Raw genomic sequence first — 26,854 nt, 5'->3', positions numbered from 1 at the left:
ATGTGAATGGTTAATATTACTGATGCCCACATATTTGTTTGTTCCTTTTATTGTCTCAGTCCAGATGATGCACGAACCTCCCAAAAAAAGGTACTGTAGATCTGCTTTCTCACATTTTATGTTTGTTATTTATAGATCTACTGTAAATCTGTGATCTAAAACATTTTGTCAATTGGTAAAAATAATGAATAATCTGCTGTTACTATGCATTTTGTTTTAAAGTTTTGCTTTATATTTATGAACTTTTTTCCCTGTGATGTCTTAGCTTAAAGTCCTCCTGCGGCAGTTCAGCTCTGGAGAAGAAAGGCTTGCAAAAAAGCAGCCAATTAGGAGCTTTGATGACAGTGAGTATCAGTATCTTATTTACACCTTAAAATAAACAAAACCATTCAAAAGGTTCTGAGAGTTAAATGCAATGAATATGAAATATAAGATGCTGAACTTCTTCATAATCGCTGTTCATAATCATGATAACATAATCACCAGGTTTTGCATAACCTTTGCACTTCATGTTTGAGTTCTTGAGTACTGCTGTCAATAACAGCAAAAATGACTAAATACTAATAAGAAATAGTGTTAATGTTAATTTTTCTTTTAAACTTTTATTTTTATAATTTAAACTTAATGGATTTTTTATGGGAAAATTTGATAAATTAGAAAAAATAATTAAATAATACCATGTCCACAAGCAGTCCTCGACTTTATTGAATATATCTGCTTAATTTTTGGAAAATATTGGATGGATGGATAGATGGATGGATGAAATGATAGAACTATGAATGGATGGATGGACTAATAGAATGACGGATGGATGGATGGAATAATAGAACAACGGATGGATGGATGGATGGATGGATGGATGGATGAAACAATAGAACGACGGATGGATGGATGGATGAAACAATAGAACGATGGATGGATGGATTGATAGAATGACAGATGGATGGATGGATTGATGAAAAAAGAACTATAGATGAATGGTTGGTTGGATGGATGGATGGATGAATAAAACGATAGAATGACAGATGGATGGATGTTAGAATGACAAATGGATGGATTGAATGATAGAATGACGGATGGATGGATTGATGGGTCAATCAATCAATCAATCAAATGACCTCTCTTCATCTTTGTCTTTCCATGTGTGTGTAGTTCTCTTGAAGGTTTACTGCAGTGATCACACTTACACTACTATTCGTGTTCCTGTGCTGGCCACGGGGAGAGAGGTGACCGCAGCTGTAGCGGATAAACTGGGATCGACTGAAGAGCTGCTTTTGATAAACCTCAGCGCATCTGGAGGTGGTCCACACACACACACACACACACACACACACACACACACACACACACACACACACACACACACACACACACACACACACACACACACAATGATTCATGATGAAATAGTAGTTGCCCTGGGAGATGTGACAATCAAATAAACACACAACTTTGTAGATATTCAGCCCCTCAGTTGCTCTGGCAACATTCTGTATTGAATCACACTCTCTCTATATTATATAATCCCCTTCCAGATCAGTTTCAAATTAAACCTTTCAGAAAGTACCAACGAAAGTGTAAATCGTATTAAAGGTTGAAGTTTATGTTGTAGTCTAAAGATTACAGATAGTAAATAAAGTTCATAAAATCTATCATAAGATTTATTAGGTGTCGATCTTGTACAACTGAAAAAGTGTTCACGATGTGATTTGTCTGACTAATTCTAAGCTTTTTTTTTACAGAAAAGCAGATTTTAAAGCCCAATGATGTATCAGTGTTTCAGTCGCTGGGAGTGAACGGACGATTGTTTGTCTGCTCCAGAGAACAGCTCGATTCACTGGTGAGATCAAATGTAGAGCATTTGGACACATAAAGCACACTTACAAATGCAAAAGAACTTGGTAAACCAGTTCTGTACTAAAAATAGGTGTCAACATACATTTGAGCTTATAGTTTATTTTAAAGTGCCCCTGTTATGCTAATTTCTAAAAAACCTTTTATGTAATATATCTGTTTGTGAATGTAAAAGGTCTGCAAAGTTAAACTTTAAAAGTCAAACTGCACAATAAATGGAGTTATTGACTCCCAAAAGAAAGAGCCGATTCTGAATTGTCTAAAAACGAGTCATCACTAATTCCAGTCTTACTTCTTGCGTGAACCTACGTAGGTTTGTAACAAATTTGGATAATGCCAGCCTATAGTCTTCATTGGCTGCCTGTGAACAACGTGTACTTTGGCCCGCCCTCGAACAATAGCTATAGGTGAGGCTTGGATGAGTTGGTTCGTGTTGTCCACTTTGCATGCACTTCCAAAGGATGAGGACCTGGGCTCGAATTGATACGGTAAAACTGATGCCATTGTTACTGTTCATATACAAGTGCTGAGCTGAAATTCAGATATGATAATTGACGTTTGATTTCTGACAGACTTTGTAAGCGGTAGACCAAACACAACAGACTGGGCCATCTGACCAATCAGAGCAGAGTAGGCTCTCGAAAAGGAGGGGTCTAGAGAGACCTATCATTTATAGAACCGTTTCAGACACTGTGAGATGATGCTGCAATGTATGTGAAAATCAGTGATTTTTTTCCTTGAATGCATGTAAATCTATTGTAGGACTCCTTCAAAACTAAATTAGGAACCTCTTAAATAGCATAATAGGGGCACTTTAAGTAAGTGTACAAATTAAGTAAGTGTTTGTATTTGTGTGTGTTTAGTAATGACTGTGTACATGTGTGTAGAATCCGCTACCAGAGCAGGAGGGTCCCTCCACAGGGTCCATGTCCAGTTTTGAGCTGATGAGCTCTAAAGATCTGGCCTTCCAGATGACACAGTATGACTGGGAGCTTTTCAGCTGTGTACATGAGGTAAAGTTGCACATATAGTGATACACACTCTCACACAAATGATGTTTTAATCCACAAAACGTGCAGTTTGACTGTGTGTGTTTGTGTGCAGTATGAGCTGGTGTATCATACGTTTGGACGGCAGGCATACAGACGCTCCACAGCAAATCTGGAGCTGTTTCTGAGGCGCTTTAATCAGGTGCAGCTGTGGGTGGTCACAGAGGTCTGTCTGTGCGGGACGCTCAGCAAACGGGTACAGCTACTCAAGAAGTTCATCAAGATTGCCGCCCAGTGAGTTCTTCAGCACACATATACAAATTGAACAAAACTTTGAAAAAATTTGGATCTGATTCGATGCATTTCATATTTGAAAAACACATTGCATGTGTGTGCTGTGCATTTATTCCCTCAGCTGTAGAGAGTTTAAGAATCTGAACTCTTTCTTCGCCATTATCATGGGCATGTGCAACCCAGCCGTGAGCAGACTCAGCCAGACATGGGAGGTTAGTGCTTATTGCACCAATGAGCCTAGTTAAGTGTTTATACCTAAATCTTATACCAAAAAGTCCCCCTGTAGTCAATCCTTTTATCCCTTAAAACTCACCTTTGATCACCAAAATGACATTTAATAAAAAAAGCCTTCATGCCTTAAAATAACTTATACTTGTAATGTCATATACACCTGGGAATGATTGGTGTTGACTTATGAATTTACACATGTTTTGTTTTAAAGTATATTAAAAACACCACATAGACATATAAACAACATTAAAATCTTGATTTTCACCACAGGGGGACTTTAATGGATTTAACTTGGGAACCATAGAGGAGATTTATTAAAGTAATATGCAATTTTCATGTATTTTTGAATAATTAATAGGTCATGATAATAAAAAAATCAGTTTCACGTTGTTAAATATTGACAAACATAAAGGTCTTTTCAAATATGACTATTAATGTGTCTATGGGCATATGTTCCCCCTTTTTTTTAATAGAAACTACCTAGTAAGTTCAAGAAGTTCTACGCAGAGTTTGAAAGTTTGCTTGTGAGTCTATTTCAAACATTCTGAATTCCACCTCTCTTCCTATAGAAATTATTTTATGATTGAGATAGTCATTGATTATTAAACTTTGATTTATTTCTTATACTCAGGATCCATCCAGGAATCACCGTGCATACCGCCTCACTGTGGCTAAGATGGAGCCGCCAATCATTCCCTTTATGCCCCTTCTTATTAAAGGTGTGGGCAGGCCCTAGCCCCAATATCCATAATAATAATTACTGGTTGTCTCATAGTTCTGGTCTACAGCATGAAATGTTTTTTTTCTCTTATTAGACATGACATTCACTCATGAGGGGAATAAGACTTTTATTGATGGACTGGTGAACTTTGAGAAGATGGTGAGTCTGTAACTGGTATATATGCTGTGTTATTGCAGTATTATTTGTATACTATGATATTTTGAACTATATTTTCATATTTTATTATTCAGTTTTCATGTACATTTTGCACAAGGTTTTTGTCTTTTTTTATATAGTTCTATTTATCTTGGTCATTTTAGTATTTAGCAACCCTAACCCTACCTTGTTTTAAGGCAAACATTTTCATTTTTCATAAAATTTTAGTTTTCATGTTTAATTTAGAAAATATTTATGTTTTATTTTATTTCAGCTTTATTTCAATTAACGAAAGCGATTTTTAATAGTTTTAGTTGACAATAATAACACGGGATCTGTGACATATCTGCACCACTATCTGACCAGCTAGAACATATTTATATTTATGCATTTTTCTTTCTTCAGCGGCTGATTGCAAACACAGTCAGGGCGGTGAGGCACTGCAGGAGCCAGCCCTTCAGTGAGTCATCTACACACTAATGCTTTCTTTGTGTTCCTATTAACTCATTTCTCATGGTCTGCCTGTACTGTATGTACTGCCTATTAAAAAGCTACATCCCAGAGACTGCTCAATCATATCATATTCATAACAATCTGAGGTTAGGTGTTTGGGAAAACATACAGTATCTGGCCATGTCTAGATGTAAAATAGCAGGGATCCATAATAAATCACAACAAATGTATAAATGTAAGTATAAAAAATATTGTACAAATATCCCATTAAGTTGATGGTAACAAAGCTGGCAGCTGTGGCTGCCAGAAATTCACAATAAAAAAATAAAACATGTGACAGCAAAATATTGATTTCAGTATTTTGCTGTGGCATATTGGTGCCTGTATATTTTACAACTTATAACCATATATTTCATTAATTGATATAATGTTAATATACCAAAATCTGCGTTTTACCTTAAAATGTACTGATAACCAGCATAATAATACAAGTACAATAGAAAGTTGCATGATGAAGTTCGTCATAAGTGGCCTGTTCATAAAACATGACCATTACTCGTACAGATGATGCATAGGGTCATACACACAAAGACAAAACACCAGCAAAGTAACGCACGACACTTAAGTTGTAATCATATCCAATTCAATTGTGAGGGGTCTATTCAAGTGCATTTCATAGTGTGTTACAGTATTCCACACAGGGTGCTGTGCTGTATGCATGAATTACTCATAAAAGTTTGGCAAGTGCAAATAGCGATAGATGAAAATACAAAAAATATTTTCTTTGCACTAAATGCACATAGCTTAAAAGTAGCAGTATTTTCTTCACACTACATTTAAATAAATAGTTGTTAGACGCTATTTGTACTTTATACAAAAAGTGGCAGATACTAATTTTGCACCTCAGTGTATTGTAGTATATTATAAAACAGTATGCAATAATAACAACATATTTAGTGTATATGATTATATTTATCAAAATCATAAATTGATGCTGCTTTATTGGGACATTATTGTTCCTGTTCCTATAGTCCACCCCCTAACCCTACCCGTTAAACACTTTATTCCTACTATTAAATACCCGTTAGGCACTTTATTTCCGCTTTCAAACATTTTCTTAAGTTTTCTTTTAGTTTTCTTAAGGGAGAAGTATGAGTTCGGAAAAAGGCGGATTCGAAATCGGGTCAGTCGTGACTCGTGTCAAAAATTAGCGCCACCCACCTTGCGCTCCATTCACTGATCCTCTTATCAGTGGGATTTATTTTTTTAATTTTTTTATTTAGACACAATGTAAAAGGATTGGTTGTTTAAACATTTTGTTCCTACTTCCCATAGATGCCGAGGCATCTCCAGCCAGTAAGAATCCACAGGAAGTGAGGAATTACGTACGTCAATTGAGTGTGATTGACAACCAGAGAACCTTATCCCAACTGTCCTTCAGACTGGAGCCAAGACGGGGCTAAAGACCAATGCTCAGACTTTCTTTCTCTTGCTCTTCCCCCCTTTCTTTTTGAAATACAACCAATGCATATCCAGTTTACTACAGTACAACTCAATTGTACATCTATCAGCTGCCACAGCACAGGGCGACTGTATGTGCTATCACTGCCAACTGAACTACATGTACGAGATGCATTTTCATATGTGTGTGTGTGTGTGTGTGTGTGTGTGTGTGTGTGTGTGTGTGTGTGTGTGTGTGTGTGTGTGTGTGTGTGTGTGTGTGTGTGTGTGTGTGTGTGTGTGTGTGTGCGCGTGCAAGCGTGCGTGCAAGTTGCATGTAAACGACTTTAGTCATAAGAGCTACCTTGACATTGTGTGTGTGTGTGTGTGTGTAAAACAAGAATGCGCTTTGTCAAGGTCTGTATCCATAGATTCAGTCATGTGAGGCCCTAGTTTTTTCCCATGATACAACATTCTAGAACACTGAAAACCTGCTGCCTGTACACAAGCCTGCATTTCTATGATCCTATAAAACCTTCAGAACAATCCTAAAAATAAGAGTTTACTACAAGCTATCATGTATACAAATAACAGTCATTTATTTTGCCAGCCACAAAAAAAATGATCAGTGGTACTCCGTAAAACCTTCCAGGCCTCAAGGTCTTGTGCTATGTTGTTTTAAATGTCAGTATTCTGGCTCAAGGACTATTTTTTACCACTGGTAAAATTGTGTGCTACTAACTTACATTACCTCTCGCCATAGCCTGTAGCATTGATGTCATTTTGTATATTGAGTTATATATGTATATTTTTGGTTTGGACCCATTTTGCTAAGTTATCATAATCGATCTGAGAAGGCCTTTGTTTTTTCTCATCCTGCCTTTTGGAAAGTGAGATGCTGTGTGTGTGTGTGTGTGTGTGTGTGTGTGTGTGTGTGTGTGTGTGTGTGTGTGTGTGTGTGTGTGTGTGTGTGTGTGTGTGTGTGTGTGTGTGTGTGTGTGTGTGTGTGTGTGTGTGTGTGTGTGTGTTGTGTGTGTGTGTGTAGGGCACTTATTTTCTTTTAAGAAAATGTCCATGCCTACCTTGTAAATAGTATAATCTAAATAAATGTACCGTTGAACACTCTCTGTCGGTGTGATTGAACTTCTCTCTCCCTTCATGTCTTCTGTCTTTTTTCTGTTTTGCTCTTATTTGTTCTTTGGCACGAAAAAGGATTAGTTGACCCAAATGGAAATTCTGTCATCATTTACTCCCCCTCACGTATTTCAAAACAGGTATGGCTTTAATTCAGCAAAGGAACACAAACAGAGTTTAATAGATTTTAAACCGTTTAAAAGAATTTTCATTTTTTTGGTGAACAAACGTTTTAATGGTGTATGCTTAACAGAACGATAGTTCATGTATATTCAAATGAATTGCCATATGACTGGGCTGGTGGAAGGTTTTGCAGGTACAGATATATTCATTAATTTGCATTTTTCTCGTTTTATACCCCGTCGCTGTCTTTCTGCCCGTGTAGAGGCGCTATTGTCATTGTCATTAAATTTTTGGCACCGTTATCAATACTCGAACTGAAGAATTCTACTATGGTCAATTCACGTTTAATGAATATTAATTAGGTAACGTGACGACTGCCTATTACGTCATTTGCTGAAGTGCCTAATCTGACGAATAAACAAATCACAGTTTGACTCATGAATATTAATTCATTTACGCATTAGACGCTCCAATGTGTTTACCACGTAAAAGACTTTTTGTCGTAGTTAATATTCATAAGCATATCCTTTACCGTAGTAGGATTCATAATTTGACCACCGGTCCAAAGCGAGTGTCCTCTTATGGAAGTGCAGTAACACGAGACAATGAGGCTCCGCATTTTATCTTATGACTGGGATTGTTCAGAGAGCGACAGGCCAGCGCGTTTCACCGGACCGCACGGAAAACACGACTAACAGGTAGGAAAGCACCCTTTTATATTTTAATCAGAATAACGTTACACGTTATGCTATGAATGTGTTAAAAACAATTATAATATTATTGGAAAGAGTTTTAACTCTGCAGCTGATCTCGTGTTTGACGACTTGTGACATAATGTCTGTCACTTAGCCTATGTTTTTGCTTTCCAAAATCTCCTCAAGTATTCCAAAAAGTCTCCAGAATGATTTAAAAGTATTCCAAACTCTTCCAAAGTAACATTAAGTGAAAATGAAATGGTAGTGAATTAAAAGTTGGCTAATAAACCTAAGAACAACAACAACAACAACAACATTTACAAATTGCTTTACACAGAACAAATGCATATGGACACAGACGATGAAATACTATAAATTAATGTTTTATCTGAAAGTATCTTTTTCTTTGCACAATTAATATTTTAAACATTAGGATGTTTTTGGCAATAAATCAAGTCAGAGGTATGAATGAGCTGTTTCTAGTTAAGAATAGTCGAATGTGTGACACTTGCCTTCTGTTGGCCCCTGATGTCACAGCCAGGGGCCACAGAGATGATATGCGGGTTGTTTTTAGCGACTGGGCGCTGTGTAAGAGATAGATAGACTGTGTGCGGGACGGGTATGTGCGGTATATAGCTTGTTTTCTCTACACCGGGGAAACAAATCTGAGGTTAGGTCATATATTTCAGGGAAGAGTGACGCATGTACAAGTAATGCATAAGAAACCAGACCCCCATTTCCACTGACTACAACTACATTAGAGTTTACTACATTAGAGGTGAAAGAAAACATGAGCCTGGTGGGAAAGTTTGATTCCCTGAACATTCACTTATACATGTGCTCTCCTGGATTTGGAAAACGGTCAAATACAGACACATTCAGTTGGTGTTTGTTGCAAACTGTTGCAGCACACTTTATGGTTATTTATAACCATAAAGTGTGCTGCAACAGTTTGCAACAAACACCGACTGAATGTGTCTGTATTTGACCGTTTTTCCAAATTTGACTTATTTGACATGACAGCTCAAGCAGTAACAGTTGTATCCTGCAGTGGGATTTATAATTATTTTAAACAACATGTTTTCTTATTCTTGTACACATGTAGCTTTTGTAACACCACTGAGAGACTACAAGGAAAATTTGTACTTATAAAAAATGTGCAGGACTTTTGAAGTCAACTGCAAAAAAAACTTAATAAAAATGGTTGTAATCATTACTGGATTAGGGTTCTTGTAACAATAGTAGAAGCCTTTTTGGTCCTGAATAGAACACTTTTTATAAGTTTTAATAAAGAACCATGTTTTGAAAGCCGTTTATTTTAGTGTGTGTGTGTGTATATATATATATAATAGCAATCAGACTTGCAAGTTTTGCTTGGTGAATAGTGATATAGTAAAAATCCCACACACTTCCATTGATTGTAATGTTCATGACCTCAGAATATAATAGAGCAGTCGAAACCCTGTTTGGTCCCCAATCATATCGGAACATCATAGAGACATGGGAAATCATGGGAAAATGATCAGGCCCACTCCAACATTGTGACAGAAAGTTCTGGACAAGCAATTTACCAGTTATATATATCCATATATATATATCCATATATATACAGTTTTTTGGCTCCCTAGTTCTTCATGGCTGCAGCTGTTAGTATAAGCAAACACATCAACAATTATGGATTATAGTTCAAAATTATAGTCAGATGGTTACATTTCCCCTATTTATTATTATATTCCTCTGGTGTATATTTGTAGGATGTTTTTTACTTTGTGTAAACAGCAATCCCTAATCTCTATTTTAACCGTAATTCAAAACACCCCCCCCCCCCCCCCCCCTTATTCTGTCTATTCTAGTGTTCTCATAAAGCCAGTAAAGTGATGTAGACAAAAGTGGCAGGAGTCCATTTGCAGATGTAGCATAATACATTGAAGGGCTGAAGGCAGATACTAGCCAAATCATCCAGAAGTTATGTGAGCATGTTAGCATTATTACACTTCTGGTTCCACCGTCATCCAGTCAGTGGTGAATTCTTGTTTAAATGCCTGAAATAAAGTCTGTGGTGAACACAAGCCTCAAGATATTTTCACTTTTTATTCTACAACATAAAATACACCAGTAGTACTCCACTTGTAATAACAAAACTAAAAAAAAAAACTTTTACTAATAAGTCACTAATAAGTGGTTAAATGTGACTACATCGGCTGTCATTATACATCAGCACATCGAACAGGAAAACTCAACACACAGCTTCACAGCTTCGTTGATTTGTTTACTCAAACTCGTATTAGTGGCGATGCTGAAGTCATGGTGTAGTTTGTGTATATCTTAAAGTCACCATGAATTCAAAATTGACAATTCTTATTTTTTTTATGGAATATTACAGTATTTATTTATTTTATAGCAAGTACAGGAACTTGCTACTGCAATGCATTCACCAATACGCTACTGTGAGCTTGAAAGACATACGGCTTCAGCACAAATACTAGCATATATAACAATTATTACCCGTGGTAGATATAAACAGGTGGAGCTGGGGAAGATGGAGGGTTTCAGAAGAACTCTGAAAGCGCGCAGCAAACTGTTATAGTAAACGATTAACCAGCTATTTAAATGTTGAGCAGCCAGCTCATTGGCTGTAGACGTGATGTGAACAATCCAAAGTTTCATGACAGAACTTTGTATTTATATGCTATTATAGTATTTATTCATATTTTGAAATGGATTTTATTTTAAAATTTTCAGTTTAGTTGTAATTTTGATATGTACATTTGACATTTTTATTAGTTTTTTATTATTATTATTTAACAAATAAGTACTCTTCATATATAATGTACGTATTGACACACCAGCATGGGAAGCGGGAGTGCGGTTGGATCTGCTACACCAGCTCATTTTTGCTTGAGTGCAGAATGACTATCCTGATCCACCTGTTCTAACCAGCATAAACCAACATGGAATTCATGCTGGTTTAAGCTGGATTTTTCAGTATAGGGTTCCCTGTAAGGCCCGCTCATACAAGAGGTTTGTATCAACAAAACTAAACAAAATCTTGGAAGAGTAAATAAAAACTCCAGGAGAACAAATCCAGATCAGCAAAAGGGAACATCTATAGTTTTGACTTTACAGTTTGACTTTTTTTCTCTGTTCGAAAGTATTATTATTCTTTCTTAATATGTTTTTTGTCAAACCTTGAATAGTAGCTTTTTATCGTCCTTATATTTGTCTGTCTCTCTCTTTCTACAGCCACAGTGAATGTCAGTATGAGATGTCGTCCCTCAGTGCTAGCTTCGTTCAGATCCGCTTTGATGACATCCGCTTTTATGAGAACTGCGGTGGTGGAAGTTTTGGAAGTGTGTATCGGGCACACTGGATCTCACAGGACAAAGAAGTGGCTGTCAAAAAACTGCTGAAAATTGATGATGAGGTTAGCTCAGGTGGATTTATTGTTATTTTAGCTTCTTGTTTTTATTTGAGCTCAAATGACCCAACTCAAGGCAATCGTATTTGTATAGCGCTTTACACATTGTTTCAAATCAGCTTTAAAGAAAATCACCATGTTAATGTGTATATTCTACCTCATAGTTAAGTTATTTAGCTAATTAGAGCTGGGCGATAATATAGTTTACCTTTTGTGACAATATAAACAATCAAGCAATTGAGATTTGCTATTTTGATATTTAAAAAGCCTGTTTAAAAAGCTAAATGCAACTGTGTTCAAGCACAGTTCGTTTTGTTTTCAAAGTGAAAATGTGCGTACTATGCAACAGAATATGCAAAAAGCAGTACATCAAATCAGCAGTATGTCCGAATGTTCACAATACATGAAACGGTAGTCGAACAATACCAGATGACATGACATACTGCATCCATTAAGTTTTTACCATACTAATGTAACCCCTCCAGTTCTACTCACGATCTTACTAGCTGGCCTCCGTTACACTAGCATCATGTATGCAGAAGATGCATTGGTCAAGAAGTAAATTCTTCATCAAATTTAGTACATAATCCAAATGTTCAGGAATTTGGACGGAGCCTGTGTGAATGTAGCCATTGTTACATCATTTCCTGTCTTCCATCTATCCATCAGACTTGTTTATTTGCATGAGAGCAGGGGAGTGTAAGGATCTACAGTTTTCCATGACCGTCTCTCTTTTTTCCCTTCATCTCTCCCCCGCCTTTCTTTATTTCTCTTTGTCTAAAGTCAATTTGATATACTGTAAGTGTAAAATGTAGCATCTTAATGTGGGTTTGCAGGCGGTGTGTGTTACTGTCAGTATTAATGCATACTCAGCAGCACTGCCAGGGTCCGTTCCACTGTTTACTGGAGTTTAGCAGCTTTCCTGGCTGATGCCATTCAGTTCGAGTCCCAGCGGTCATGTCCCACAATACTGCTAATGGCTCCATGTTCACGTACATTTCTAGTGTAATATTTGACCTCGACTTACTGTAATGAAAAAATAGTTTTATGACATTGATGCAGCACTCATTTGAGCCTCAGTGTTTGACCGCAGTCTGGTGACTTTCACCTCTGCATCTGTTTTTTTTTTTTCCTTCACCTCATCCAGGCTGAGATTCTGAGTGTCCTGAGCCACAAAAATATTATTCAGTTCTACGGAGCCATGCTGGAAACACCCAACTATGGCATTGTCACAGGTAATAATTTAATGTTTCAGTTGCAAAACCAAACCAAACCTGTTTCACACTGTTTCAGAGGTTCTACTTAAAATCTTAAAATACTCACAATTATGACAATCTTTAAAAAATGTTTTTGAAAGTGTCATTTTTTTATTATATTGTGAAATATTATTACAATTTAAATAACTGTTCTCTATTTTAATATATTTTAAAATGTAATTTATTCCTTAGATGGCAAACTGAATTTTCTGCATCATTACTCTTCAGTGTCACATGATCCTTCAGAAATCATCTTTCTAATATGATAATTTGCTGCCCAAGAAACAATTCTTATTATTATCTTGTAATTATCTTATTATTATTATATATGTTGAAACCGTGATACTCTACCTTTTAAAAGTTTGGGGTAAGTAATTAAAAAAATAGAAATTAAAACTTATATTCAACATGGATGCATTAAATTGATCACAAGTGACAGTAAATACATTTGTAATGTAAAAAAAAAAGTTAAGTTTTATATTCATCATTACATTTTATTCTGCTTTATATTCATCAAAGAATCCTGAAAACAAGTATCAGTTTCACCAAAAATATTAAGAAGCAAAAATAGTTTTTAACATTGATAATAATAAGAGCCATTATCATTAATTGAGCACCAATAATAATTGAGCACTAGTAAATCATCATATCATAATGATCTCTGAAAGACTGGAAACATGATGCTGAAAATACAGCTTTACCATCGAAGGAAGAAATTGCATTTTAAAATATATTCAATTGGAAACCAGTTTTAATATAGTAGTGATGATAAATCACAATATTACTGTTTTACTTTATTTTTGATCAGATAAATTCAGCCTTGGTGAGCTGGTGAGACTTCTTTCAAAAACATAAAAAAATCTTATTTATTACAAACACTTGACAGTTAACTTGTCTGTCAGTTATCGTTGAGATCTTGTCTACATCTTTTGTGAGAGGCAAGAGTTGTGAGAAGAAGTCTCCATTTGTTCTCCATTTCATCTCATCGCTGTCTTAGAGAAATAGATAAGATATTATAGAGATCTCCTTTGTGATTAGTCTTTCGTAAATGATGCTATGATATCCCAAAAATGTAATACTGCCGTGCTTTGTGTGTAATCTGAGTGTGAGGAGAGTTCATAAAGAGGACACACTTACACCCTTACACAGTTGTCTTGCCATTTTTTTAAACATCCTATTGTGATCTTTGTCTCCAGGGATGTAAATGTACTTATGAGCAGATTTATGTGGCCTAATCATTTCTCGAGAGCATGTCTTTCGGCGGCTCTTCAGAGCGCTTGGTCAGCTGGGTATTCAGTAAATCTAACGTTTGTGCATGCTGTCATCTTCTAACTCCTGCTGCCAGCATCCGCTCCATGTGTGTGTGTGTGTGTGTGTGTAAATGGGAAACCCTGAGTGTGCTAAGCTGTGTTTGACTTCACTCGAGGGTTGGTGATAGATGATCTCATGTGTTGATTGACATCTCAACATGAGACAAGATGTTTGCTTGTTCAGCCTTCCTCTATCGCTCCTTGTCTCTTCTCTATATGTAAAATTGGTTACAATAACTGTTTCCATCCAAAGTTGCGAATTTAACTTATGCGCAAAATTGGAATATTGCATAACACATTTGCGAATAATGTGTTCATGTGTTCAAGAGAACATAATCAGCACTTCTTGGGAAATTCTTGGGAAATTCTTTCCACTCCAATCAGGAAAGAAACTGAGGCTTTTTATTTCCTTCATTATAAATGACAAAATGCAATTAATGCTGTCTTGCATTTGAGATGCTGTGCAATGAAATTGTCACAAAGGTTTTTGTTGCGCATCAAGGGATTTATTCATTAAATGTGTCTCTATAGTTTATGTGCATGTCTTCTTATCAGATAAAAAATGTATCCACCTCAATTGAGCACATTTTTAGAATTTATGTGCATCATGCCGTTTCCATCCAGCATATTTTTATGGAATATCTCAAAATGCGCATAAAAATTGGTGGTTGGATAGGATTGTCATAGCTAATGACAAGCAATACACATTCATAAATATTGTATAAATACACTAGTGTTCAAAAAGTTTGTGGTCAGTTTGTTTTTAAATAAATTAATAGTTTTATTGAGCAAGAATGCATTCAATTGAAAAGATTTTAAAGTGACAGTAAAGACATTTATAATGTTACAAAAGATTTCTATTTCAAATAAAAGCTGTTTTTTTAAACTTTCTATTCATCAAATAATTCTGAAAAAATGTATCACGGTATCCCCAACAATATTAAGCTGCACAACTTTTTTCAACATAATCATAATAATAAGAAATATGTCTTAATCAGCAAATCAACATATTAGAAAGATTTCTGAAAAGATCAAGTGACACTTAAGACTGGAGTAATTATACAGAAAATTCAGCTTTGCCATCACAGAATAATCACAGAATATATATTTTTTATATAAAATATAAAAATGAAGATAAAAATAAAAACAATATTTCAGAATATTACTGTTTTTACTGTATTTTCGATCAAATAAATGCAGCCTTAGTGAGCATAAGAGACTTCTTTGGAAAATGAACTTTTAGTGTATATGAGTTCTACTACTTTTCCCACAACACCAATTCAAAATTTATTGTGGAACACATTTTTTTTTCCCGTTACTTTATGATCTATATTTTGGCATCCATATAACAATAGAATTATTTGGCGATCACCTGCAATATATATAATCTCCACAACATTTAGTTGACACATGTGATGATATGTAATATTTTATGTGTGTTTGTGTTGTAGAATATGCCAGCAGAGGATCATTGTATGAATATTTGTCCAGTGCTGACAGTGAGGAGATGGATATGGGTCAAGTAATGACCTGGGCGATGGAAATTGCTAAAGGTATGTGTCTGTATGAATACATGTGTTTATGTAATGATCTCAGTCACATTTTCCTTATGAGCTAATGGCTGATTCTGTGATTTGTTTTCCTGTAGGAATGCATTATTTACATGCCGAGGCCCCCGTGAAAGTCATTCATAGGGACTTGAAGTCAAGAAATGGTTAGTTTTTAGCTGTGCTGTGAGCTATTTCACAAGCAAAACATGATTATTACATACCAATGACTATTTTCTTTTCTCTCTTTTAGTTGTGTTAACAGCAGACAATGTATTAAAGGTGTGTTTCCGGTTTTTATTTCACATTCATATATATTTATATATAAAATCTAAGATTTAAACTCTGCCCAAAATGCCTGCATAATGCATTTTGTCTGTGTCAGATCTGTGATTTTGGAGCATCAAAGTTGGTTTCTCACACAACACATATGTCTCTTGTGGGGACATTCCCTTGGATGGCCCCTGAAGTGATCCAGAGTCTACCCGTCTCAGAAACCTGTGACACCTACTCATACGGCGTGGTCAGTACTCATATTTATACATGAATGAGTGTGTGATCAAGTTTTTTGTATGATCCTGTTTCATGGTTTCCACACAGATATTAAGCAAAAGAAATATTAAACTGTTTTCAACAGTGAAAAGAATTTTTTTATTTGACAACCAAATCAGCAAATTAGAATGCTTTCTGATGGATCATGTGACACTGAAGACTGGAGTAATGATGCTGAAAATACAACTATTCCCATTACAAGAATAAATTACATTTTTATAAAAAAAAAATTGCAGTGTAGCTCTTTTCCATATATACTGAAAGCATAAAATGTCCACATGTTGTGTAGCTGAAAGGAACCAAAACAAACTAGTCTATATAACTCTATATTATATAGCATATATTGTATTTTAGGATTAGAATCAGTCTAAAGTCATTAAACCTATTTAAATGATTGTTCGTGCAAGTATATATATACACAAGGCTGTGTGTCTATGTATGTTTGACTGTCTAAATTAATTATTTCAAGCACAGTCTGCATAACCTCCATTCCAAGTGTTGTTCACCCCATATATGCTTGTGTTGTGGAATATGCCAGCTTTGTTTTGTTTTTTTCCTTGCAGAGAGCAATGGCAGGACGTATGGACATTTATTGTCTGATTTGTGGTTGGTCTTGCAGGTTCTGTGGGAGATGCTGACCAGAGAAGTGCCATTTAAAGGTTTTGAGGGTTTGCAGGTGGCCTGGTTGGTGGTGGAAAAACATGAGGTACTGCACAGTATCCCACAATCCCTCAGTGTCCTTAAGAGATGAATGTTAATACTGTAGAACCACCACATGAATCAATGTTTACAATGTTAGTGCAGTTATATTGCTGTTAAAGTGTGCCAGTTTTCCTATGAATATATGTCCATGTCATACATTGTTGATGTCCTGGAAGACTCTTTCCTTGGCTTTGTTCCAAGACCTAGTGAACTGCCCTCTGCCCTACATAGACAGCTGCATCCTAACTAGAATAGAACCTCATAAACAGGCCCGCATGAAATCTGTGCCCACAGAACTCCGAATTCCAGATTTTGAGCTGTAATTCACACATCTCCCTTCTTTTTTTATGCATCACATTTTGCCTGATTTGATCATGTAATCAACTACAAATAGGAGTGTGGTACTCTCAGATCCATTTAAAACACAGGATATGCTCCCAAGTGACCATTACAGTCAGCAAATAGGTTTGCAAACAGAAGATTTCAAGAAGTTTTTCATTAGCATGCTGCTAAGCTAATGACACAATACTCAGAGAGCATACAAATACATGACAAATAAATGTTGTACAAAATAGTCCTGCTTAATTAGACTGAACTACTTTAAGCAATACTTTTCAATACTAAGAGTTTCTTTCACTGGAACTAAGGGGCCACGCCCAACCCCTAAAAAACAACCCCACACCATAATCCCCCCTCCACCAAACTTTAAACTCGGCACAATACAGTCAGGCAAGTACTGTTCTCCTGGCAACCACCAAACCCAGACTAGAGTCCAGTGGCGGCGTGCTTTACACCACTGCATCCGACGCTTTGCATTGCACTTGGTGATGTAAAGCTTGGATCCAGCTGCTCGGCCATGGAAACCCATTCCATGAAGCTCTCTACACACTGTTCTTGAGCTCATCTGAAGGCCACACGAAGTTTGGAGGTCTGTAGCTATTGACTCTACAGAAAGTTGGCTACCTTTGCGCGCTGTGCGCCTCAGCATGTGCTGACCACGCTCTGTGATTTTACATGGCCTACCACTTCTGAGTGGCTGAGTTGCTGTGGTTCCCAATTGCTTCCACTTTGTTATTATACCACTAATAGTTGACGTGGAATATTTAGTAGTGAGGAAATTTCCTGAATAAACTTCTTGCACAGGTGGCAACCTATCACAGTACCACACTTGAATTCACTGAGCTCCTGAGAGCAACCCATTCTTTCACAAATGTTTGTAGAAGCGGTCTGCATGCCTAGGTGCTTGATTTTATACAACTGTGGCCATGAAAGTGATTGGAGCACCTGAATTCAAGGATTTGGAGGGGTGTCCCAATACTTTTGGCAATATAGTGTATGTCAGAAGAGCTTTTTAGCAAATATTTATTAAACATTCAGTCTTCTCCACTGACCAGTTTGTAAGATGTAAATAAGCATATGTAAACTAAACATATGTAAAAAAAAAAAAAAATGTAAACATATGCGTCATGGCACTGCGTGCTGTGAGCAAGATATTTTCGAATCCGATTGAGAAAATGGTTGAATTAAACTTTTTACATGCTTAATTTTTTCCTATAGATTGGATTATTTCAGGTCTACACCACCCCTTCCAATCCATTTGAAATTTCATTTGGAGTTGTTTACATTAAGGTTTCAGTTCGACTGCCCACAAATGCTATATGTGATGCTTCCCAAGAATTTGGCCTAAAGAATGTATTTTAGAAGGTTAATTACGCTGATTAAGTTTTCAAACATTGCATCTAGATCACATCTAATGATAACGTTTTGGAACTGTTATGTTTTATGTTCATCCTGTGGGTAACGGAACAGTATGATCATGGATTCCAATTGCTTGCTTTAGTTGGATATTTATAGCAAACTGATCTAAAGGCTTCACTCTGTGCGTGTTTGAGAATCCATACAACTTTTATTGAGCGCTAGCATAAGATATATTGCAGTTCTCTTTATGCGTTTCTGCCGTGATGCCATCAGATTAGACCACAGTGGTTTTAGTGCTGTAGGGGGACAGTCAGGAAACCTTTTTAGATAAACATCCCAGCCTGAGACAGAGAGGAAGGGAGAAAGTACTTATAAGAGAAAATGTTGGCGAAGGGCAGTGGGAGAGGTCAAACGATGGATGAAAAGATATTTTGGTTTATGTTAAATTCCCAGAGGGAAGGAGCAGTTTCCATTCTCTCGTGGGCTCTTGATTATGTGGTGTGCTAATACAGTTTGTCCGTAATAATACTGTGTGCAATATGTTTACTAGAGCTGCTTTTCTATTGGACGAGCCACTTGGACAGTATTACATTCCTACATGTGTGGCTTATCAAAAAAAGTCTCCATTACAGCTTCTCTCCTCACATGCTCTTAAAGTTCCATTATCTTGAGTGTGAACTCAATTTTATCACTTCGTAGTGTAAACAGCGCCCATGTAAAAGCTCTTTGTTAATCCTTATATACCAGTTATGATATATCAGACTCTTTGAACATGGAGATATACGCTTCATTTGAGTTGAGATGTAAACTTAGCCCAGAGGAGCGCTTTGCAGCAGTTGTGTTGGGAACTTAAGCTGGACTCCTGCTAAAATTAGGATTTTATGTAATGGCTGCTATAATGGGTTTTTGAAATGGATTCTAATGTGTGTGCATGTGTCTGTGGTTTGTGTGGGTTATGTGTTCCAGAGGCCGACCATTCCCAGCAGCTGTCCCGCCAGCTTTGCAGACCTGATGAGATGTTGCTGGATTGCAGAGCCCAAGGTACTTGGTGGGACAGAGACGAAATTCAGTACATACAGTATGATGCTCAGGATCACTACAAACTGTTAATATTTAGTCATTCAGCGGATGCTTTTATCCAAAGAGACTGACAAGTGAGGAACATCTTTTAAAATGATGTCTTAGGGATTTTCACAACAAATCATGATTTTAAAATGAAATTATGCAACTTTGTCTTTTGACAAAATGACTTGTTCTTTACATCAAGTCCAAAATAACATCAGGCAGGTTTTTCTTTTTTTAGAGGGTGGAGAATTAGTGTATTTCTTTCAAGGAAAGGTGAAAATAATTCTATGTGAACAGTTTCGTAGCAATTTTTTGCTGTTGTTGAAAACTATGCCATTTATTCTCAATTCAGTGTACACAGGTCTTAAAGAGGCTATATTATGCCCTTTTACAAAGTCTTGATTTCGTTTTTGGCGTCTACTAGAATAGGTTTTCGTACACAAATGTTAAAAAAATTCATTATTTTACTCATATTTTACATTGTTGCAGCTCCTCTCTTCCCAGTCTGTCAATAACACTCTGTTTAGTTCCTCTCTATGAAGCCCCTCCTTTTGAAAAGAGCAATGTGCTCTGATTGGTCAGCTGGACCAGTGTGTTAGTCAATCATTTCGGAAATGTCACGCCCCTTACCATAACCACAGGTTTTAACACACTATTAGCGCAACTCAACCAGGCATCACCCCTTTGAGCAGGATTTATTTAAATGAGGAATCTTATGATGTTTTTGTTCCCAAAAAGAAACCCAAGACCACAATGTAGGCATTTCAGGGAGTTCAGAAACAGTGCGCACTGATATAGAGAATAACTCCCTTTGGAGGGACTTTGTGCTTTGTAACTTTGCATACATTATTTCATGGTCAAACAGCAACCTTACACACTGAAGAAAGTTGAAAATGTAAAAAAGCCTAATTGGTCCTCTTTCAGATGTAGGCTTATGCATTTTTATGAGTTCTCAAGTGAGCTGTGATTTTAAGAGATAAGCAAAAAATTGAGACAGGATGAGTTTATAATTATAAGGCTTGGAAACAAACATACTTTGAGTTAGTTGCTGTATTACATTGTGCTAATTAAAAATGACCATAATAAATGTGCTCTGTCATCTCCAGGAAAGGCCACAGTTCAAACTGGTCCTGAGCACTCTAGAGACCATGAAAAATGACAGCAAACTGCCAGACCAGTGCAACTCCTTCTTACATAACAAAGCGGAGTGGAGGTACGTACAGTCTACAACTCGTTATCAACTTTTTTTTGTAGTTTTGAAGTGTTCAATTAAAAAAAAAGTGTTTCAAAATGTCACCATTAAGAATTGTTTTATTTGTTCACAATTGAGGTTATAAGCATTGTCAAATAAATAAATAAAAAGTTGGCAAAAGGGTTTTGTATTAATTTTTGCAAATGATGTTGCACATGACACAAGCGTGATTCACATGGACTCATAACCTCACTGTAAAAAGTGTATACTTTGGGCAAATATAATAATCAATTGCCAATTTCACACAACCTACAAAAATTAAAAACAGATTAGGCATTAACTGTATGAGAGCCATGAACAATGTGGAAATTACTGAAGAAAATTATTTCAATCCGTCCATTGATTTGTAAAAACTAGCAAAGCAAGTGTTTATGTACACTTATGAGGTATTTTGGAGTTTAAAAGCAGAAATATGAAGCTTGTATAATTCTGAAAGTATAGAAATTATTTTCTATGAATTTTAAATTGTATTGAACTTGGCACTTGCTTTTAAACATTTGTAAGTAGCAAGACTAGGTTTTGTTTCTTTAGAGGGACAAGCTGCAAGATAAAGACAAATGGAGGAAACAAACACAATGAGTGCTGGACTTCAGCAGAGCTGCAGTGCATGAAGGGAGAAATGTACTGAGAGGAATGGAAAAAGAGAGCGAGGAAGAGGGAGGGTGAGACATTCTGGAAACGCTCCTCATGAGAGTGGTAGAGAAATCAATTCTAGCAGGAGGAAGGTTTTGAGAGTGTGTGTGGAGAGGTTTTGGCAGGCGCTGATATGGCTTTTGAGGGCAGAGGGGTTGCTTCACATACCGGTTTATAAATAGCTACACTAAAGACTTTGTGTGGGGGTTTTGATTGTTTAGCGTACAGTACCACCTACTGGCACAGAGAGAAATTGCAGACAAGTGTGCTTTTTTTAGGTCAAAGATGCATTTTGGTGTAATAACAAAATGGTTATTCTCTATTTTGATTTTGTACATAGGTTAATTGTGCTATTAAATCTTCCTGTCTTCTGTCTGTTAGGTGTGAGATAGAGGAGACGCTGGAACGCTTGAAGCAGCTGGAGAGAGAGTTGAGCTGTAAGGAGCAAGAGCTGGCGGAAAGAGAAAGAAGACTGACAGAGTGGGAAAACAGACTCATGGAAAGATCCCGATCCTGCACTCCTGTAAGTCTTCACCATTCTGTGTTCAAAATAACTACACATTCTGTAATCGTACTTTTGTACTACATAGTATATAATATTGCAATCCAGGAGTCAGTTTGAGAATCCTCATTATTAACATTATTATATTACAATTTTGTTTGATGACATGACACTAGTGGACACTTTTATGAAGTGTGTCAGAAATGTAATACAAATAATGATATTTCACAATTATTCAGTGATTGGACAGACAAACCGACCCAAAACTCCATTGATTGGGCCAGTTGCTGGTCTGGATGTTTAAATAGTGTCATGGTGTTTATACTTTCTGGTGGAAATCCACCTATGAATTATTTGTTTCTGCATGTTAATCTGTTATAGGAGAAAGAAGAAATGACATAGTACACACTATGATTTTAATCAGAAGTCTTATATTATACCCCATACAGTGCTCAGTTTTAATATGCTGTAGTAAGTTGCTGACATTGTCGTGTTTTCACATGACCTGCAGCCCTCCTAAAATGTAGGAAGTCACAAAGAAGTAGTGAAACTTTAACAAAAACTGGACTCAAACTAAACTTTTCTTTTGTGTGCAGCATTAGTGGTAGTGCGTCTTGACTGTGTTGTGGAACTTTTGGCTGACATAGTAGGTCATGTGCACAGAGGAAATCTGCATAATACAGTATCATGCCCTTGTGAGAAAGAAGCATACTTTAGCATATTTAAAAAAAGAAATAATATACTTTATTGTAATGTTTTCAGACACTGCATGTTAATTGCAATTAAATTAAAATGTATTAGATTTTTGAGTAGGACTTAAGTACCTGTCTTTGAAATATTGAAACTTTTAATGCATTTAAATATATTTGTAATTGCACATTAGTAATGATGAACTTCTGATTTGGTATATATAAAATATTAACTTTAATATGTAGTATCGAATAACACACTACAGTTAAAATTACAATCATATACTTTGCATTTGCTTTAGAATGTTAGTCAAGTGAAGTCATATTTATTTATGTAGCGCTTTTTACAATACAGATTGATTCAAAGCAGCTTTACAGAGATAAAAGGAAAATAATGCAACAAAGTTTTCCCAGAGTCACAGTCCAGCTTAAGTAAGTTCAGTGATGTTTCATTTTTGTTGTAAAAAGTTATTAATTTAGTTAATTTATATATATATATACTGTATATATATATATAGCCAGCCACTCTGAAGAAAACCGTGATGTCATTGTCTAGCTCAGTTCAGTTCTCATATAATGGTGTCAATGCTGGCAGATCAATATTATTGTTGAATATTAAATTAAATGTTCAATTTAATGTCCCCAACTAAGCAAGCCAATGGCAACAAAGGTGAAAAGGCGACAGTGGCAAGGAACCAAAACTCCATCAGGTGACAGAATGGAGGAAAAAACCTTGGGAGAAACCCGGCTCAGTCGAGATTAAAATAAGTGTACTACTTTAAAGCATGACAAAAGAAAAAAATACTCTATTAAATAGCCTTTTATTTAATTAATGTTATATTATCTGTTTTAAAGTATTTCTTCAGGTAAAAATGCTGTTTGTGAGTATCCCTAGTAACTCTAAAACTATTTAAAAAAATCTTTATGATGGAAAAATGAAATAATACCCTAGTGGAAAAAACCTATACGAAAATGTATTTAAAATACATTTATTTCATAATAAGTAAACTACAAACCATAAACATATTTACAGACATATCGCTTGAGACTTACTGATATAAATATTATAATTAAACTTTATTTGGAGTACTTTATTGCACAATGCACATTTCTTAATATTAAGCCTAAAATATGTTTTAATATCACTATTATTAAGGATCGTATGATCTCTGTATAATATCAGTCCTCAAATGCAAGATAAGTATATTTGCACAATCAAGTATATCTTTAGTTGGACCTCAGCACTTCTGGATAACTAAAGTGCATTAAGTACAAAATTAGGTGTTCCAATTTAGCAGACTTTAAGTATATCTATTTAGTATACTAAAAATACAATTGCATGATATTTATATTAAGAACATAAATATTAATGTATTTGTAGTATACTTAGTGTAAAATAAATGTATTTCCAAAACAATGTAGTATATTTTATTTTTCACTAGGGTATGAGCACTGTAGTATCCTATTAACCTAAATGTAAGTGTTCAAGCACATTCCCACCATCTACAAACTTTTGACTTCACGTATTTTTTTATTTTATTTTTTGCAGCTGTTTTCACATATTTCCCCCTTGGCAGCCACTCTCAGTGCCGAGTCCTTCTATGAGTCTCACATGGAGGAGAGCAATAGCTCGGAAGTCAGCTGTCAGATTTCATCAACCTGCAATAACGGGGATCTGGGCCAGGCCAGCCTACAGAAGCTCATGCTAGGATTCGGTGGCGTGTTTGACCTGGATATGAACATTCCCAGCGGGAACCTCGTCAGCCAATCAGGGATGCAGTTGAACATGCAAGCAAAGAAGAATTCCTCCAAGTCCTGCAGTGTCCGTGAGGGACGCAAACTGAACATGGCCATCACCATGGATGACTTTGGCTGGTCTGACGACGACAGCGATTAGTGGAGGGCAACACGGTACGATAGGGTGGGGTTAGATGGGGTCACAGCCGGTCCAAGGTCAAATATCAAGATAATCGATTTCCAACCTTTGTCATTAAAATTTGAAAGTGTAAAGATTGAGCTGAATATTTTAAATATTGTTGCACCCATGTGTGGTATGTTTCAGTGCAAAAAAAAAAAAAAGCGTTATTTGATCTAGAGCAAAATATTACACTGCCCTGTTAGCAGTAGGGCTGTTTTCTGAATATACCGGCTAACCAGTACAAATACCCTATGATAAATATCAAACACGATGAATGATACTGCATTGTAATTGGAAAGATACTGGGTACTTCATAAATGCCCATAAATGGCAGGATTTACCATCGGTAGGAGGGATTTACCTCTGCCTCTGAGTGAAACACCAGATCATACTGAGATTTCCCCTGTGACTCACATTAACAATATTTATAAAGTGTGGGGTGAGATTTAATGGGATTTCTGAAGCTGTGTTTTTGTAAAGCCCTGAAGTTTTTATAAAATAAAGGAAATACTGAACAACTTGTGTGAAATGGGTCAAACTGCAAGGGAACATTTCCAGTATTTACCTAAAAATCTTAAGTGGAAAAAATATAAATATATATAAGTTCTTTTAAAATTTCCATCAAGGAATTATGTCTTAGGCCTTTTTGCTTTTTATCCTAAAACCGCGTAATTCATGGTGCTTGCTAAGGCAAGACTGTTACTATCACTCAAACTAAGGTTTATGGATTTGAACAAACCTCTAACCCTAAGTATTAATTAATTCTCTAAGTATGCCAGTATTTCTACTATAATTCTGCCAAAGCTGCTAGCTACTTGTTTTTGATGCTTTTTTTATAAACAGAAACTGGGACTCACACATTAAGTTATTGTGGCGAAAAAATTAATATTATTTCTTAATTTTACTTAATTTCTTTAGCATTTTAGACATTTAAGTTTATTATTTGTGTGTATATATATATATATATATATATATATATGTGTGTGTGTGTGTTAGTGCTGTCAAATCGATTAATCGCATCTAACATAAAAGTTTTTGTTTACATAATGTGTATCTATTATTATTTATATAATATATATATATATGTGTGTGTGTGTATACATACACACATACAGTAAATATGTGTATATACAGTATACACATAGACATGTAATATATATAAACATATGTACACACATTATATATATACAAAAAATATTAGATGTGATTCATCGATTTGACAGCACTAACACACACACGCATATATATATATATATATATATATATATATATATCACATAGAACTGCACATGCTTGTCATTGGCCCTCAGGGCTTGTTTAGCGTCTTTCTGGAGTCATGTGACAGGCATAACCAGTGCTTTAACTTGTTTTCTTGCAGAGAAGCTCAGTGCCAATCGGAGTCAGAGCAGAAAGGCCCACTTTGTACCGTACACTCCATTTGCGCTGTAAACCACATCTGTACTCTATCCACTTTACAAATGGGTACGGGGGGGTGGCTTACAGAAAGTTATATTTTTCTGCTAGTTCTTCGTTACAATCCTTATATTGTATACACAATGCTTGGTCTGGTAGTTATTGTTTGTGATGTCCCTTATAGCTGAATGTTGTGTATACAGAGGCTCAAGAGTCTCATGTTTAGTGCTGTGTGTGGCCACTGTGTGATGCACTGAAGGTTTATGTGTGGGTGTGTTTGTTCCCAGCACAGAGATCCGGCTGCTTCTTTCACAAGTGAGACAAACACACAACTCTATTCATTGCTTTGCATGTTTAATCTGTAAACTATATCCAAAGCAGGAGACTGCATAAGAAGATTAGCCTGTGTCGTGAATATTATGTACTTTGGTTCAATGGCAGTCAATATAGAGCAGTGTAGGTCAAAAGTTTGGAGACACTTTCTCATAATCTAAAGGATTCTGCTTAAAAGCTTCAAATTAGTTTTGCAAACAAATATAAATTGTGGAAAGCTTTTAAAGGACTATTGGAAGTGTTTGCCAGGTCACATATCTCAGTTGCAAAGTGTGTGCAAGGATGTATCCTAGGAAAAGAGTGATGACTTAAAAGCTTTTAAGTTTTAATTAAAAAAAATCCCACTACATAATTACCATGCATAGGACAGACTGTTTGGAAAATGGATGGATTATCACACATTCGTTTGCATTTCAGTTTAGATTAATTGCCCATTTAAAAAAAAAAAAAGAATTTGTTGGTGTCCATTTAATTTT

General features: G+C 35.9%; 2 protein-coding genes across 3 annotated transcripts in view; both read left to right on the top strand.

Moving 5' to 3' along the window:
- Positions 1-7,265, top strand: part of rapgef4b (Rap guanine nucleotide exchange factor 4b) — a 41,027-nt gene extending 33,762 nt beyond the window's left edge. For both annotated transcript variants that reach the window (XM_077199689.1, XM_077199690.1), the window contains 12 exons: positions 60-90; positions 266-344; positions 1,153-1,299; positions 1,743-1,840; positions 2,742-2,867; positions 2,959-3,137; positions 3,259-3,349; positions 3,842-3,892; positions 4,000-4,087; positions 4,184-4,248; positions 4,651-4,705; positions 6,034-7,265. In XM_077199689.1, coding sequence (XP_077055804.1) covers positions 60-90; positions 266-344; positions 1,153-1,299; positions 1,743-1,840; positions 2,742-2,867; positions 2,959-3,137; positions 3,259-3,349; positions 3,842-3,892; positions 4,000-4,087; positions 4,184-4,248; positions 4,651-4,705; positions 6,034-6,161 — 1,138 coding nt within the window. In that variant the 3' untranslated portion in view covers positions 6,162-7,265. The remainder of the gene's footprint in view (positions 1-59; positions 91-265; positions 345-1,152; positions 1,300-1,742; positions 1,841-2,741; positions 2,868-2,958; positions 3,138-3,258; positions 3,350-3,841; positions 3,893-3,999; positions 4,088-4,183; positions 4,249-4,650; positions 4,706-6,033) is intronic.
- A 629-nt stretch (positions 7,266-7,894) lies between these two features.
- Positions 7,895-25,150, top strand: map3k20b (mitogen-activated protein kinase kinase kinase 20b). Its single transcript, XM_077199688.1, has 12 exons — positions 7,895-8,093; positions 11,334-11,514; positions 12,656-12,743; positions 15,526-15,627; positions 15,723-15,788; positions 15,875-15,903; positions 16,007-16,144; positions 16,793-16,879; positions 19,540-19,614; positions 20,745-20,851; positions 21,905-22,046; positions 24,264-25,150. Exons 1-12 carry the CDS (start codon positions 8,023-8,025, stop codon positions 24,609-24,611), a joined length of 1,434 nt encoding a protein of 477 aa, XP_077055803.1. The 5' UTR covers positions 7,895-8,022; the 3' UTR covers positions 24,612-25,150.
- The last annotated feature ends 1,704 nt before the right edge of the window (positions 25,151-26,854 follow it).

This window comes from Siphateles boraxobius, unplaced genomic scaffold (assembly GCF_051911475.1).
Source record: "Siphateles boraxobius isolate OS27281-9 unplaced genomic scaffold, OSU_SipBor_1 41, whole genome shotgun sequence".
Lineage (NCBI taxonomy): Eukaryota > Metazoa > Chordata > Actinopteri > Cypriniformes > Leuciscidae > Siphateles > Siphateles boraxobius.
This window is presented reverse-complemented; position numbering and strand designations above follow the sequence as displayed.

Coding starts and splice junctions, on each gene's coding strand:
- map3k20b (XM_077199688.1), top strand. CDS start 8,023: ATGACTGGGATTGTTCAGAGAGCGACAGGCCAGCGCGTTTCACCGGAC. Junction 8,094..11,333: donor ACGGAAAACACGACTAACAG/GTAGGAAAGCAC, acceptor CTCTTTCTACAG/CCACAGTGAATGTCAGTATG. Junction 15,904..16,006: donor CAGCAGACAATGTATTAAAG/GTGTGTTTCCGG, acceptor TGTCTGTGTCAG/ATCTGTGATTTTGGAGCATC.